We start from the raw sequence: 16,951 nt of genomic DNA on the forward strand, positions 1-16,951 counted from the left end.
TCTTGAAGTTCACGTTTCGTCCGTGAAGTAAAAAACACGTTAGTATCGTCCGCAAACATTACTCTATCAAGGGTGTTGTCAATCTGAGTAATGTCATTAATTTGTAACAAAAACAGGTTAGGTCCTAATACTGATCCTTGGGGTACTCCATTTGTTACATTTAAAGATGTCGTCATAATAATAAAGATGTCGATACATAAATGCAGTGGAGAAAAAAAAAGGACTGAGCCGTGGTCTTAATAAGTGAACTAGAACATACTTGATATCTACAGCTTACCGACAAAAAATTTTCATGGCTGAATTTTGAGGCACAATACTGTTCTGGAAGAAAGTATACAATATAAGCAAGTCTTACACGGAAGATAAAGAGAAAAAAAGGAAAGAAAATCTCCTGTTTGAAGCGCCATTAGATAAGCATGCATCTTTTTTTGTGCAAGTTGCTACTGATCGGCTTTCATTCACTATGTTCATCGCCGTCATGTTAGAGTTTAAAAATGAAGGAATGAGGTGTGTTAGTTTTTCCTTGCCGTAGTTGGTTCGAATTCTTTCTCTGTAATAGGTGGTTTTCCTAATATTATACATGTGTGTTTTCCGGGAGTAGGTATTCTGACGCGACGTATGGAGATGCTTGCATTTGCGTGTGCGTGCGTGTGCACGTGTGTCTTAGTGTATCTGTGCGTCCATGGGCTTGCGTGATTGCGGAGCATGCATGGGCTCGTGTGGATGTGTGCGTCTGCCAACGCGTGTGTTTTTGTTTCAACATGCGTGTGTGCGCACCAATGTGCGCGCGTTTGTGTGCAGTTGCATGTATGTGCGTGCCTGTTGTTTGTGTGCGTGCGAGGGTGTGTGAGTCTTTCGTGAGTGTTCTAATGCTTACTTCTACTTTTGGAAACACGTGATCTGAAGATCATTTAAACTGATATTTAAATCTACGAGACAAGAAGGAATGACACTGCATGTATATTATTATTTTCTTTAAAGCAGTACCGACATAAAAATAAAGCGCCTGCGATGTCACTATTGCTGCCCTTAACCGAAACAGCCCCGTGAGAACCTGCCAAGCGATTCACCTTTGTTATCTTGCTTCCGTCGACGGCAGCGTAATATATTCAGGGAAATGACGCGCTATATCTGCACCAGCATTGAATCGTGTATTGTGTCTGCGACCAAGCAAGCTTTGGGGAGCGCACATGCACTGCTAGATTAACATTTCAACTTTAAACGGCTTGCATTCGGTAAGACAATGCGAACAATAGACAGTTTTAGAATAGCGTTTGTCGCCTTACGTACGTTTCACGTAAGCATATTTGCGGCACGTTACGTTGCGTGTCCTTTCAAGTGTTTTAGTTGATCTTATGGAAACACAAACGAAAAAAAAACGTTATAGAACAGGTCGCCGTCTGTTGCCTCGCGCCAAACGTATCCAAGCCAAGACGGTTCATTTGCAACCGTCCTGCTGTTGCCATTTGGACGCGTGTCGTTAGTGTACGGGCGCCAGAATCGCCGAACGATCTCAGAAAATAGACGTGCTATGCGCTCATAACCAACCTTTCAGGTGAGTTTAGAAAAAGCGAAAGCTCATTACAATAGTCACTGGCCATAAACACGAGTGAGAGCGTAGCCATCACGAGAATTCACGTTGAAGCGGGAGCCATGGGTGCCACCATGTTCGAAAATACCATTTCTTAGTGTCCGTAAACATTACGGACGTTAAACTTGCCAAATAACGTACGTTACCGTAGCGCGCGTGAACCTCAAAAACCCAATAACGTTCCGAGAATGCTCAGTGAGGACTACGCTATTTATTTACGTAGATAATGCTGTTATGTTCGGTTGCAAACGCTAAACGGAAACTCTCTAATAATCGAGAGTCGTCTGGCCTCAAGGAACATGTTCATGGAGCCGATTTTTGATGACAACATCACGATAGGCTGGAAGCAGTGAGGTCGTTGTTACCGGCAATATTTTCCGGCGTCAGTTGCGCTTTCAGAGAGCGCTTAATTGCCGAATATTTGTTCTTCGTTCTTACAGGATCATATTTAACAAACATATATTCGCTCAGCTATAATATCTCGAAGGCGGGCTCCAAACTACTCATTTACTTTAGCCACCCAAGATACATCATTTGAAAGTTAATTAACATAGCTTCGTGAAATATGCACGCAACTGCTCACCTTGCTCCGTATCCGGAGGTTACCATTTGAACACTCGAATGTTAACAGTAATATCATGAAGGTTTGCACTGGTCAATTTTCTAAATTTTGTGCCATTAAAAAATACCTCCGGTATATTCATGGTGCCGTAGTTTTCTAATGAAGCAGGAATTGCCTTCGACTATGGAACATACAGGTTTCAACGACGCCTTTTAAGGCGTTCCACCCGTATCGGGGCGTCGCCAGTGGCACTAATTAATACTACTAATTATTACTAAGTAACATTATGCAGATTTCAGGTTCTTAAACAGCGTGAATAACTTATCTAAAATATAGGTGTCAAGGAAGAGCAATTTAACAATCTAATAATCACAGCACACTTTGAATAATAAATGGTAAGTAAAAAACAGTCAGTTATATTCGATTTCATTTTGCATTAACAAGAAGTTAAAAGATTTCTTTGCAAGCATATTGCATTCCGCAGTTCCTAGAGGATTCAACAATGCAGAGATTTGATAAGTGACATGTTGCCTGCCATAATTGGTTCTCGGCCGTGCAACTCGGATTGCTTTCCTATTTAGTGCATACCGATTTTGTAATTCTGACTCGTGTACATCAGAAAGTTAATTAGTTTTTATATATTGTGAAAACTTATAATAATAAATATGTGAGGCCTTCACTAGTTCATATCTGATAAACAAAGGCTCTGTGCTCAAGTGTTGCGGCCTTCCACGATAATTTTCGAAAACGTTCAGCACTCTTTTGTAATATAAGTTTCTTGTAATTTTGCGTGTATGTAGTGCCCCATACTAATATACAGTAGGAAAGCGTGGAGTCAGAAAAACGAATAATAAATGACTGTTTTTAACCAAACAGGTATAATGTCACTTAGTTTAAAGAAACAGCCTGTAATTTTGCTAAGGTCAGCTCTATCTGCATCTAAACATGTAATAATGAACTTGGCAACTCTGTCATCGACCTGTCCGCAAGAACACATTAGTATCATCGGCTTCGGTTATTAATCTTTGGGGAAATGGAATTAAACCAAGATCAATAATATAAAGGTTAAACCATAGCGGACATATTATGGACGCTTGGGGTACAGCATTCTGAATTGTTAATTTCGGTGACTTTACCTTATTGACTGAAACATATTGGTATCTATTTCTAAAGTAGCTTTGTAATAATTTTAGCGCGATACTGCGTATTCCGTAATCATGTAGCTTCTCTAAAAGCACTTCATGATTCACCGAATCAAAATGTTTCCTTAAATCTATGAACAGCCCGATAGTGTATAGCCTTTGCTCAAAGTTCTCTATCTTGCATGTTTAGCATTCAGTAGTACCTTCTCACAAGATCTTCTTTTACGGAAATCGTACTGCGCGTCATACTTGATATTGTATTTAGCCATGAAGCCTTCAGTGCGAATATTTATGACTGTTTAAAAACTTTCGAAAACAAAGAAAGCACTCAGGTGGAGAGCAAATGGGGAACGAAAAAAAGAAATACTTACTGAAAGACGGTGTGTATGGTCTCATCTAAACGCGTATATTACGTCTTGTAGAAGATCTCCTTGTAGACCTCGTTGTAGGTCTCGTAGTATAACGTGCCCGATATTTCGGATCCATATTTTCTTTGTATGGTAGTGAATTCATCGCCATAGCAGAGTTTTGAAGGTCTTGTATGAACGTACATAAAAGAACAAGTATGGCCAATGTGGCGAGAATGCTGGAACTCGAGACCTTCGTCATTCTTCGCAGCCGCAGTATCCTTGAGGGTGCCGCTAGCGTTCAAGAGAAAGCCTGCATAATTGTAACGGAGCAAGAGAAACCTTGCTATTTGGGCTCCTTCCAGCTATTGTTCAGGTGGCTTCTTGCTTGCATCTATCATGATTATACGAGATTATTCTTCTGCGTTTTTAGCATGACGCTATATTTTATATAAAACACTGATCGGTTCAAAGTTATTACACGACGATTTTCCTACGGAGAAAAAAGAATGCTACGAACAGAATATCGTAATGCGAAACATCAAGCAACAGAATGTGGCGATAATCACTAACTTGCCTGCCTGATGTTTGACCCTGCACACGTGTGCTGCTCAACAGACAATAAAGCCAAGGCTCACGATTTAACAATTTGGAATGCGCGAAAGCGCCTGTAAAGGGCACCAAGCTAGACATAAGGTTTTAAAAGACGCGTTTGTGTTCTAGCCACGTACTCCTCTGACTCGCCTCTGCAGAAAAACTTGGGATGAAGCGCCGCCAAGCGGCAACATTATTGGCTATTAGGACGCTGATGTTACGAAAATAGTTCACTGTGGGAAGTTTGCTCACGACTATAAAATATTTCGGGCTGAACCAATCATATGTTAGCGGATGAGCCAGGAAAGTTTTTCCGAGCAACTATGACTAAACTGCGTGTCCAGAAACATTGTTTCAAATTTTGAATTCGCCCCAGTAAAATTAGAAGGAGGTGGCAACTGATGATTCTGCCGCTTGGACGGAAACTCGAACGACCTACCCTGACGATAACGAGCGGCCTGCTAATGTGAGCTTCATCGGTAGCTTGCGCTCGACGTCGACAATTAGACGCTCGCGTCTGCTATCGCTCACGTTCTTCGGGTGCATCTTCACTGGCCGCATTCTCCGCTTTAGCACTGCCACGTTGTCGTGGGTATAGTCGCGTCTATGTTCTCGACGCCTATTCTCGCACTCGGCCTCTTCTTCGGCTGTGTGCACAATGCGTGGTCTTCGCATTTCTCCATTTTTCTTGGACTTGCCACTATGGCAATCGTCTACTTCAGTAATGCACAATACAGTTCTTACACAGCGCGGCGCCTATCGGGGCGCACGTCCCCGTGTTTTTCTGCAACTGCCGCGCCGTTGTATTGAAGGCAGTCGCAACCGGAAGCAATGGCGACCAGCGTGGTTGCACTCCCCCACTGCGTTGGTGGAGTGCGCGGTGAAACCACGTGTCCTTTCTTCCTTCTCTGCCGTACTATCACTCGCTCTCCCCTATTCAGCGCTCGTGCAGCCTTTTTGTGTTCACTTTACGGACGCTAGCCAACCCAGATACCTCCCTCCCTATACGGCACCCCGCAGCGCCCCCATTTTTTTTTTCTTAACTTTTCGGACGTTAGCGAGACAAGATATCCCCTTACGAAACAACGCATCGGCTTATTTATTCGTACAAGTCCGTCAGGTAAAGAGGTTCGCTTGAAAAAAGTCGCAGTTTCGCCCAAAAGGCTAAACATCGATTGAGATAGCAAATTAGTGGACAGTTGTACGAAGTAAGGATAGTAGCTTTCGCGACCGTATAGAGTGTAAACATAGGCATACTATACTCGCGGACAACTTTCTGTGCTACGGGCGTGTCGTTGCGCCATTTGTGTTACCGCCCCAAGTTATCCGGCAGCGTTTGACAGCGCTTTTTATTGCTCGTGACAGGCACTAGATTGACGTAAGTTCCCCGTGCGATGATTTGCCGTTTCCCCAGATGCGGAAGGGAAAAGCCACAAAATAAGTAAACATCTGCAGGCTTGGATTGACGCCTTACACCGGCGAAAAATGCCGAGAGCGAGTGGCACTATACCAATCCAGGTGCAACCAAATTAGGAAGGCCCACTAATTTGCAACAAAGACACTCCCTCACCAGAACAGGAATTGGCCACCCTGGTAGAGTATCGACCACAACTTCCCAAATGATATCTTCTAATAACCAATAGCCCTCTGTCCCCAGCGGCTGCGGAGCACCTGACCAAGGCGGCGGTCAGACTTGCAACGTAGCAGAGGTCGCTAAGAATTTCTAGGGCCGGACAGGCCGCCAATGGAAACTCACCCTTGCAACGTTTAACACCCGGAGCATCTCGAGTGAGGCTAGCTTAACAGGACTCTTCGAATAACTATAAGGCATGGTTTGGGATATTATCGGCCTCAGTGGGATTAGGAGAACTGATGAGGCTTACACATTGCTGAATAACGGCCCTGTCCTGTGTTATAGAGGTCTCCCGGATAAGAAACAATACGGGGTAGGATTCCTAATCCACAAGGACATATCGGGTAACGGTGACGAATTTTTTAGCACCAATGAGAAGGTAGCAGTAGTCATAATGAAACTCAATAAGAGGTGTAGAGAATAACGGTAGGACAAACCTACGTTCCAACATCCAGTCACGAAGATGAGGAAGTAGATAAGTTTGATTAAGATGTTGAATTAGCGATGAGAAAAGTGCAAATGCGGTATACAGTAGTAATGGGTGACTTCAATGCAAAAGTAGGGAAAATGCAGGCGGGTGAACAGGCAATTGGCAACTGCGGTGTCGATTCTAGAAACGCTAGAGGAGAAATGCTGGTAGAATTCGCAGAAAGGAATAAGCTTAGAATAATGGACACCTTTTTCAGGAAACGTAGCTACATAAAATGGACATGGAAAAGCCCTAATGGTGAAACAAGAAATGAAATCGATTTCATACTTTCTGCCGATCGCAGTATAGTGCAGGATGTAGAAGCGATAGGTACGGTAAAGTGCAGTGATAATAGGTTAGTCAGGGCCAGGATTCATCTTAATTTGAACAGAGAAAGAGTAAACTTGGTCAAGAAAAAACAGGTCAACATAGAGGCAGTAAGGGCAAAAGCAGACAAATTTAGGGAGGTACATGCAAAAAAGTATGCTGCCTTAGAACAGAGACAGAGAGATGATGATGACATGGAGCTAATGAATAAAACCATAACTAGGTTGGCTTCAGAGGCAGCAATTGAAGTGGGAGGCAAAGCACCAAGACCATCAGCAAGCTCTCCCAAGTAACAAAGGAACTAATAAAGAAACGACAAAGAATGAAAGTGTCCAACTCAAGATAAGATAGAATTCGCGGAACTGACAAAACTGATCAACAAGGCGAAAATAAGTTATATTCGAAATTATAACGTGACAAAGACTGAAGCCCTAAAAGATGGACGCAGGCTGAAATCAGTGAGAAGGAAATTTGGCATAGGACAAACCAAGATTTACGCACTGAAAGATGACCAGGGTAAGATAATCAGCAATCTCTAAGGACTCTTACTATACAGAAACTCTTCCTATAACTAGAGATGAGGTCAGAAGGGCCTTTCAAGGCATGGAACGGGGTAAAGCGGCAGGAGAGGATGGAATAACTGCCGATTTATTCAAAAATGGTGGTGACATAATGCTAGGAAAACTGGGGACTCTCTATACGAAGTGTCTATCGACTGCAAGGGTCCCAGAAAGCTGGAAGAATGCAAACATGATACTAATTCACAAAAAGGGCGACGTTAAAGAACGGAAAAATTATAGGCCCATTAGCTTACTCCTAGTATTATGGAAAAATATGTACCAAAAATAATATACAATAGAATAAGGCCAACATTCGACTTTAGTCAACCAAGGGAGCAGGCTGGCTTTAGGAAAGGATATTCTACATTGGATCACATCCATTTCATTAATCAGGTTATCGAGAAATCTGAAGACTACCATAAGCCTCTCTATATGGCTTTCATAGATTTTCGAAAAAGCATTTGATTCAGTAGAGATACCAGCAGCCATATAGGCAATGCGTATTCAAGGAGTACAGACCGCTTAAATAAATACCGTGGAAAAATATCTACGATATTCAACAGCTACCTTAATTCTAGAGAAGTAGGAACGTGCCTATAAAGAAAGGGGTCAGAGAAGGAAACACAAGTTCTCCAATGGTATTCACTGCGCGCTCCGAAGAAGTATTCCAACGAATAAACTAGGAAGGCTTAGGAGTAACGATTGAGGGCGAATATCGCAGCAATCTTCGGTTTCCAGAAGACATTGCTCTATTCAGCACCGCGGCAGACTAGTTACGACAAAAAGATTGAATATCTTAACAGAGAGATTGTAAAAGTGGGGATGAAGACTATTATTCAGAAGACAAAGATATGATGAATAGCCGGGCAAGAGAACAAGATTTTAGGATTGGCAGCCATCCTCTAAAGTCTGAAGGAGTACGTTTACCTAGGTAAATTATTCACAGGAAACGTTGATCCTGAGAAGGAAATTTAAAGAGGAATAAAAATTGGACTGGAGCTCTTACGGTAGACATTCTCAGCTCCTGACGGGAAGCTTACCATTATTGAAAAAGAAGGTGTACAACCAGTGCATTTTTACTGGTGCTTACATATGGGGCAGATACTTGGAGACTGACAAAGAAGCTTGAGAACAAATTAAGGAATGCGCAAAGAGCGATGGAACGAAGAATTTTAGGCATAACTTTAAGAGACAGAAAGAGAGCGGTTTGGATCAGAGAGCAAACGGGTATAGATGATATTCTAATAGACAGGAGAAAAAATGGCGCTGGGCAGGTTATGTAATGCGCAGATTAGATAACCATTGGACCATTAGGGCGACAGAATGGCTATCAAGAGAAGGGAAGCGCAGTAGAGCACGGCAGAAGACTAGGTGGTGCGACGAAATTAGGAAATTTGCGGGCGCTAGTTGGAATCGGTTAGCGGAGGACAGGGGTAATCGGAGATCGCAGGGAGAGGCCTTCGTTCTGCATTGGACGTAAATAGGCTGATGATTGTGGTGTGTTCTGTCTTTTTAATTGTTGCGAATAAAGTATTTACGTTTTGTTTTCCCCCCCATACCTAACTGACGGGTTTAAAAGGCGGGACTCTTGCAGAGGCACTCGCACTTGTTCGTGCTTTGCCCCCGTAGATGTCCCTTTACAGCCACAGAAAGTCGTCCGCAAGTATAGTGAAATTAACAAAGAACGCACAAGACAACGTGAACAGATCTCACTCGATGACCGTGCAAACTCGCGGTCAATACGCTGCAGTCAGGAAACGCGGCAGCAGCAGCGAGCGAATTTACCTTTGTACAGCCGGTCGTATCAACGCGAACGGCGCCTTGAAAACACAGCGCAGCGTGCACTCTATACCCATCGCAGATTGCTTTCCAGATAGAGCTGCCGGGCCGGGCAGGCGCGGCTGCCAGGGGTGCGTGGAGTAGAACGCGCCTTCCTCCCTACTATCCCCCCGAAGCCTTGCGTGCTACGTAAGGTGGCGCGCTTTCTCTCCGCTTTCCGCTGTTCCGTGCGCGAGATTGAGCAGCGATCGCCGGCTCACCCTCGCGCGCTTTCACTAGCAAGTATAATATGCGGTGCGCGGCGACGACATTATCGCCCGTGGACTTTATAAGGAACTTCATAACCCCGACAGTGACGCTGACGTAGAAGTGCGCCGGGAGTGCTCATATAATAGCTATCGTAATTAATATTGTACGCGCTACTAGCTGTTCTTGCAATATGCATATGTAAGGCACGAACCTGGGAAACATGAATAGAAATGCTACAATCTGGTAGCTTAGCGCGATCGAGATTGTATGCTTTCATGAGGCAAAATCTCGCAGGACTGACACAAAAGCTATTCTAATGGAGTTATTTATATTGGAGCTGAGCCATCCGCACACACATGATAAGTGCGATTGTCTATGTCTCTACTGAGTGCCGATTGCTTAGCGTTAACTAAAGTAATTCAATAATTTGAATGTAGACAAGTGCTTCTTAAATGCGAAACTGAAATGTCGTCTCCAATAATTCCGTTCTTTTTACGATTATTATTGATAGAAATTATTCGCATTGAGTCCAAAGGTAAGGACGCTGAAATTAACTACCTTAGGAGATAAATGTTAAAAGCGTTAAAAGTTAAGCTGTAACGAAACGAAACTCATCGGCTGAAACGCAACGAAGAGTCATTTAAATGATCCAATGTGCGCAGCGACTAAAAGAAAGCTATGTGGGAAGAGAAGTATAGACTGCTGCGCAAATATGCAAATATTAATTCACCCGTTTATGCAATGTACAGAGCAGACCACTGTTAAACGGAAGATCGGAGTGCGTGGCGTCTGCTCGGCACCTTGCAATATGCATATATAAGGCACGAACCTGAGAAACATGAATATAAATGCTACGATCTGGTAGCTTAGCGAGATCGACATTGTATGCTTTCATGAGGCAAAATCTCGCAGGACAGACACAAAAGCTATTCTAATGGAGTTATTTATATTGGAGCTGAGCCATCCGCACACACATGATAAGTGCGAATGTCTATGTCTCTACTGAGTGCCGATTGCTTCGCGTTAACTAAAGTAATTCAATAATTGGGATGTAGACGAGTGGTTCTTAAATGCGAAACTGAAATGTCGTCTCCAATAATTCCGTTCTTTTTACGATTATTACTGATAGAAATTATTCGCATTGAGTCCGAAGGTAAGGACGCTGATATTAACTACCTTAGGAGATAAACGTTAAAAGCGTTAAAAGTTAAACTGTAACGAATTGAAACTTATCGGCTGAAACGCAACGAAGAGTCATTTAAATGATCCAATGTGCGGGGCGACTAAAAGGAAGCTATGTGGGAAGACAAGCGTAGACTGCTGCGTAAATATGCAAAGATTAATTCACCCGTTTGTGCAATGTACAGAGCAGACCACTGTTAAAGGGAAGATCGGAGCGCTTGGCGTCTGCTCGGCACCACCATCGGCAGGAGGCTTGAACGAGTGTCAGGCAGGCGCAGTTAGCGCTGTGGGTGGGGCACTTTGTTGTCTGCTATCGTCTGTTGCCGCGCTTCAGACCGTCGGGACCAAGCCCTTCATGCGTTTGTAAAGCAGGCAGGCTGTAATCATTCTCTATAGATATACCACTACCCTTAAGCTTAGGCATATTGCGAAAAACGGCGTCTTTTTTCAAAAAGTCTTGGAAAGATACAATAACAGGTCTTTTTCGTGGCTGTTTTCGAAGATGATGAATACGCACGATAGATTTGCATGATTTCTGCAGTTTCTTTGAAAAGAATGCCATCAATGACTGATTTTCGTAACGTTTTATCAACTTCAGCGTCTTGCTTTTTGACGCCAAAATCCACTAAGTTTTATCGGCGACTGCGGTCTTCAAGGTCAGTTATTATTTCGTTCTGTTTCGCAACTACTTGATCTAAAGCCCAAAGTTTGTCTTCTAGTGTTTGAATTTGGGAGGTTCTTTTGTTAATTTCTAGCAGTAGATTATCGATTGCATTCAATCGTGTATTAAGAGTGGCGACGGCTTGTTGATTCGATGGAAGACGCTCCCGAATACCAGTAAGCTCAGTTAATATGCTTGCTTGCCCTGACTGAAGGCTCTCAAACATTTGTTGAAATGTAGGGCCTGGGTTTTCTTCATTGTCTCCATAGACAAGCAATATAGAGACACAGACACAGTCATAAGCAATTGACAAGCATGTCCGTCGGCATGGCAAAACCACCAATGTAATATCGTTACTGCGGAATGTAGAGACAGACAAGCTAACCTGGGGAAGGAACATAAATTTTTTGGTGAGCGGCATGATCCCTTCGGTTTCGCCGTGCCCACTGCCGAAGAAAAGGTGCGGACTGTCTTTTATGTCCCAAACCGATGTGGTCACAGACGATGATTTGAAGAACGTTGCACGAAGTACTGTGGCACGACTAAAATTTCTGTTCACGATGTGCGACAAGTCGCTTGAATTTAATGGACGAAGATACATTCAACCTTACATATCACGCGCGTCTCGACAACGTCACGCTCACAACTTGGTCTCTTTCCGCGCACGCACTACCTTTTTAAAAATTCATCCTTTCCTCGTACTTTTGTTCAGTGGAATGGTCTATCCTAAGAAATTTTCTATGCTGATAATTTTGAGCAAACACTACTAATGTATTTTGCACAATAATACAGAATGTTATTTTTCCCTCTTTTATTCATGTTATTTTCACTATCGCCTATGCACATGCATGTTGTTCTGATGTTAACTTGTTATTTTGATATGATATTGACTATCCGAGTGCATGTTTTGATGGTGTGAATATCGTCCTTTGCAATACAAGAAGGCCAACTTGTTCCTTTTTTTTTCTTTTTGCTCTCTTCCTTTTTTCTGTTCCATATGTCTAGCACAAGAGCACATATCATTCTTGTCCTACAGGAGTTTTTGCAGAAATACGCCCACCTGCTTGGACTGTATAGACTGCAGTATGTACATATAAATAAATAAAGTGGGCCGGAGTCTGCATGGCCACACACTGTCAGCTTGTCGTTCCAAGGCTGAAAAATATAGAGCTGAAGAAATACATTACCCCGCATATATTTTGCCCATTTTAACTTAAACAACATGACAATCTTTTACGAACGTCTCTTACTGGCACTGCTGTAAAAGTGGATGTTTCACCTGCCGTGGTCGCTCAGTGGCTATGGCGTTGGGCTGCTGAGCACGAGGTCGCGGGATTGAATCCCGGCCACGGCGGCCGGATTTCGAAGTGGACGAAATGCGAAATCGCGCGTGTACTTAGATTTAGGTGCACGTTAAAAAAACCCAGGTGGTCAAACTTTCCGGAGTCCTCCACTACGGCGTGCCTCATAATCAGAAAGTGGCTTTGGCACGTAAAACCCCATAATTTAATTTAATAGTGGATGTTTCACCGTGTAATGACCAGTTCAAGTGCGCTAATGCTCTTCGAGTCACTGCACTGCGTTCACTGAACACAGGATCCACAACCTCAGTTATATAACATTCTAATTTTTCAAGAGCTATCAGTCGAGCCATCGCGGCATCATAGTAATCGACGTGTACAGCAAACGCTCTTCTAAAGCAGGTAATTCTTCAATAAACAAAAGTCCAGCAAGCATGACGGCAGCGTCATTTATGCTGACGTGTAGGGTGAGATTTATATCATCATAGGTCTATCTATACACTCGTTTTCCTTACAGTTGGAAGCGAAGTGGCCGCTTTCAAATACGAATTAAGCGACCTGCTTGCATCGCCACGATCAGAAGCGCGGCAGCCCACGGTAGCAGACGATGAAAGAGCACCGTCCAGAATGCCCACTTCACCGGTGTGAATCCTGTTGCAGCTTCCGGCCAGCGGGGCCGCCGCACAGAAGCCATGTCTATGTCTGTGTACTGCTCGGTACATGCAACTTTCGTCATTCGTGTAGTGAATATGGAGATAAAGAGAGTCCTAGAACTTACCATAAGTTCCACGACGGAGATGGCAGCAGCGCTCTCGATGTCTCGAATCCTGCACTTCAACTTTATGCTTCCATCATCGTCTATGAAAGGGCGGGATCATTCAATATATGGTGTATATACAGTGGAGTTTGTCGGGCTGCGGTTCACATTGCCTGTGCTCGATGAGTGCATACCAAATGATATATATGAGGCGTGCACGAGCCGACACACCAGCACTTCGGGGCACATTATTGCGATGATGCCAAAACAGCACATAGACACGAAAGTGAAAATTTGCGAATACTGCACCATAAAGTTTTATTACAGTGATAGATGAGAGTCAGAACAAAAAATTACGAGCCATTCTATTCTGTGAAATTGGACGACCAGCGAAGCTGTGTAGAAGACGACAACGTGGTGACACAGAGTTCGGGCCGAAGGTGCGAACATATTTATTGTCTTGGTCGTTGGCCATGGTAACGAAACGTACACACACACGTTTATTTCTATACATCAGCGGTAATTCGTGCTATACATTCGTGTTTTCCTTTCCAGATATAATGAAGCAATGAATTGGACACCGAAATGACAGCACCGACCGGCAGTAGGCCAGTGCCGTCGGAGCCTTCGCAGAGGGAGGGGAAGTCTGGGAAGGCTAGCATGATGAGAGGCATTGGAGCCAGAGGTGGAGGAAGGCGACGATGAAGGTAAGAAAAATGTTTAGAGACAAAAATTGGAGAGTGCAATCACCGCACCGACTCCCAGCGGGCCAGTGCCGTCAGCGCCTTCGCAGGGGGAGGGGCAGTATGAGAACGCTGGCATGATAAGCGGCAGAAAAACCATCTGTGGAAGAAGACGACGAACGCGTGAGCAGTGGCACTAGCTACTGCTGATGACGATAGTTCTTGCTCACACAGTTTTGTTTGCGAACATGGAAAATGCACGGAACCCTAGCTGTAAACAGGTGCGCTGTAAAAAAAATGTTTCATTTGGCTTTCGGTCATGACAACGGGTAGCGCAAACCCTAGTGAGAGACGAACAATAAATTTCAAGAAAGGCAGGCGAAAAATGAGAAGCGATTTTATTTACGGTGTGATGAGGGAAAGAAAACGATACCGACGACGGCTAAGTGCGCACGGTTTCCTTCGCCATTGAACCATCGTGATCTCCCAACCAAATCAGCGACCGACGTGTTATTCAGAAGATTGGTCTTGCCACTATTGGGTCATGTATGGCGAGCCCGTGGCGAAATGGCTCGTGGTCAGACACACGCATAGTCATAGGGATCGCTGCTCTTGGCCAAGGCTTTCGCCAGCACGAGTAATGCAGCAGAAGCTTGATGTGGGCGAGTTGGTTGAGCATACTTAATGAAAAAAGAGAGCGCTACGAAGACAAGGATCTTGGTTGCATCTATTTAAAGTTCTGTTTCTTCAAAAAACATTTAGTTGGAAGTAGCGCCTTGTCTGTCGTACTCGTTGTTCTTTCGTCCTTGTCTTCGTAGCGCTCTCTTTTTTCATTAAGTACGAGTAATGCAGCTCGGAGCATGCTTTGGCATCTTGTGAGACCCTTGGCCGCGAGCATTGAGGATCGCGGGCAAGGCATCTCCTATGTCAGCTGTCCAGCGTAACACCGTTCGTGGCCTGGCTAATGGCAGCTTATGCGCCCGACACACCGGCTCGCACGCAATCTTTCACCTGGACAGACTGACCCTTCCTGCAGGCTGCACTGCGACTCCGATTCAGACTCACTGCTGAGCGGTCGACCCCAGGTTGTCAAGAGCCATATTTTCCTCGCCGTAAAGTGTCGAAGCGTGCTCAACGTCGTGATGTCATCGCCCCTGAATTCGGCAACCTCTCATCTTCTCTACCGTACCGTGAGCTGTTTTGAACTGTTTGTTTCTAGGACACCACGGCAACCTTACTTTTTCTAGCCTAATATATTTGTCATGCCATTTTCCTTAATGATCTGTGTGTTTGTAGTTTGGTTGTAGTTGTTATATATGTAGCTTGGGTTTTCATCATGAGTTCGACTGCTTTTCTTGCGTCCTGTTCTCATTGCGCAGCACGACAACCCAACGTCATGATTGTCTCGTAATTTTTTTACATTTCTGGCGTCCGCGGTAGGCATTATGAGGATAGAGAGTTCGCGTCGATATCATTGGGCAACACTTGTTGTACAAATGTGCTCAAGTGAAGCAGTCTTGATAAAATTAGTCGGGTCGAAGACTTACGGAACGTAGCTAGTGCCGAAGTCCTTAGTAGGATGAGATCCAAAGTGCATTGTGGTCAGGATCTCTACCATAAACGTGACCGTATGTGCGGCGCTGATAGACATAACGGCAATTGTTCTTGTTGGTGTTGGTTCTAGCATAATACAGCACAGAAGGTTGGCTCAGACCTAAGAATCGGGCCTGGTAACTTAAGAGGTCTTTCGCACAAGATAGCACCGCCGAATGAATGGTTAGGAGGACATCTATGGGCTGATCTGAAGGCTCAGAAAATGCCTACGTCATTAGGAAGGGGGTCGAGCCTGGGAAAAGCTTGCCTACAGGTATTGTGCAGGATGCTACGGAGTTCTGTTCCGAACACCAAAGGAGAACGAATATCATTGGTTATATGAGGGTTATTACGAAACTGATTTACTATAGAAACAAAATGGGAATAATAAATGTCTACATAAAGAGATATATAATATACGTATCAACGTGGACCACGTTGCTAAATATAGAAGAGATGCATGTGACCCAGGATAATGAGTAAGTATGGACAGTAGAGGGACTCAGAGAAAACGGAGAACGCGCTATCTGCAAGCAACAATTCGCGGGCAAAGGCGGTGCCACGCCTCAAAGTCGCCATGTCAGCTTGTGCTACCAAGCACAGTGAGGACAAGAAGCTTCTCCTCAGGTGGATTTCTTGAGCTGCGTATTAGAAAGCATGTCCACTTTAGAGATGTGATGTGCAAAGAAATTTTTTGACGTAATAGTCCTGCAGCAGCCCGGAATGTGGAAAACAGTAACTAATGAAGGGAAAATGAGAGGTCCACCTAATCGTAAAATTTCCTACAAAATAAACCCGTGCGAGTTCCTGGAAAGAGAACCGTCGCAGTAAAAAAAACTTCGTCCTGGTCCGGGTCTCGAACTCGCGACCACGGCTTTTCCGGGCATCCGCTATTCCATCTGAGGTAACCACGCGCCTAGTAGATGGCGGGGCGAAGTCGAACTTGTCAACATCTATAAGCAAAGAGAAAGTATTTCTACAAACTGGCACTGCAGGCACGATAGAAAAGGCTTTTGTATTTCTGCATTCCTTTCCGCTGGCTCATTAAGGATCTTTAAACTTTATGAAGTATGTGATGTGAGCTCTTATATGTCATTTGAACTAATTTAGGTATCCACCTACAACTGGTTTATCGGTGTCTCGCTTTGTCTGAGACTGCTTTTGTTACATGAAATGTGTGTGTACACTGATGTGTGTTTTGTGGGATTCGAGAAAAAAATGTTGAAATTACCTAAAGACTTTTAGACAGAACACAGCTCCTCTAGATTGGTCTTCTAGGCATTCATAACGATATTGACTCTGAGCCTAGCGAGAGTGCCAGATCGTGGCATTTGAGTGCTGTTTAATTCTCTTCATTTTTCGTTTTTCTACTTTTATTTATATAGCTGTGACATTGTTTAGTTTGCCAGAAAGTTAGCGTGAGAACATTTAACCATGTTTTCTACATGCGTTGTTAGGTCTCTCAACCTTTTGCATGTCTGATCTCGGTGTCAGGCATTTGGGGTGAGTGTTACTGTTCAT

The 16,951-nt window shown here is 43.9% G+C and overlaps 1 protein-coding gene across 7 annotated transcripts in view; it reads left to right on the top strand.

Moving 5' to 3' along the window:
• Positions 1-1,429: 1,429 nt before the first annotated feature.
• The window catches only part of LOC142576105 (uncharacterized), a 383,690-nt gene continuing 368,168 nt past the window's right edge, over positions 1,430-16,951 (top strand). For all 7 annotated transcript variants that reach the window (XR_012826784.1, XR_012826786.1, XR_012826781.1 and 4 more), the window contains exons 1-2: positions 1,430-1,555; positions 13,710-13,861. Coding sequence is in view for 1 of the 7 variants with exons in the window: in XM_075686055.1 (XP_075542170.1) it covers positions 13,856-13,861 (6 nt within the window). In the remaining 6 variants the exon portion in view is untranslated. The remainder of the gene's footprint in view (positions 1,556-13,709; positions 13,862-16,951) is intronic.

The sequence above is a fragment of the Dermacentor variabilis genome, chromosome 3 (assembly GCF_050947875.1).
Source record: "Dermacentor variabilis isolate Ectoservices chromosome 3, ASM5094787v1, whole genome shotgun sequence".
In the NCBI taxonomy this organism is placed as follows: domain Eukaryota; kingdom Metazoa; phylum Arthropoda; class Arachnida; order Ixodida; family Ixodidae; genus Dermacentor; species Dermacentor variabilis.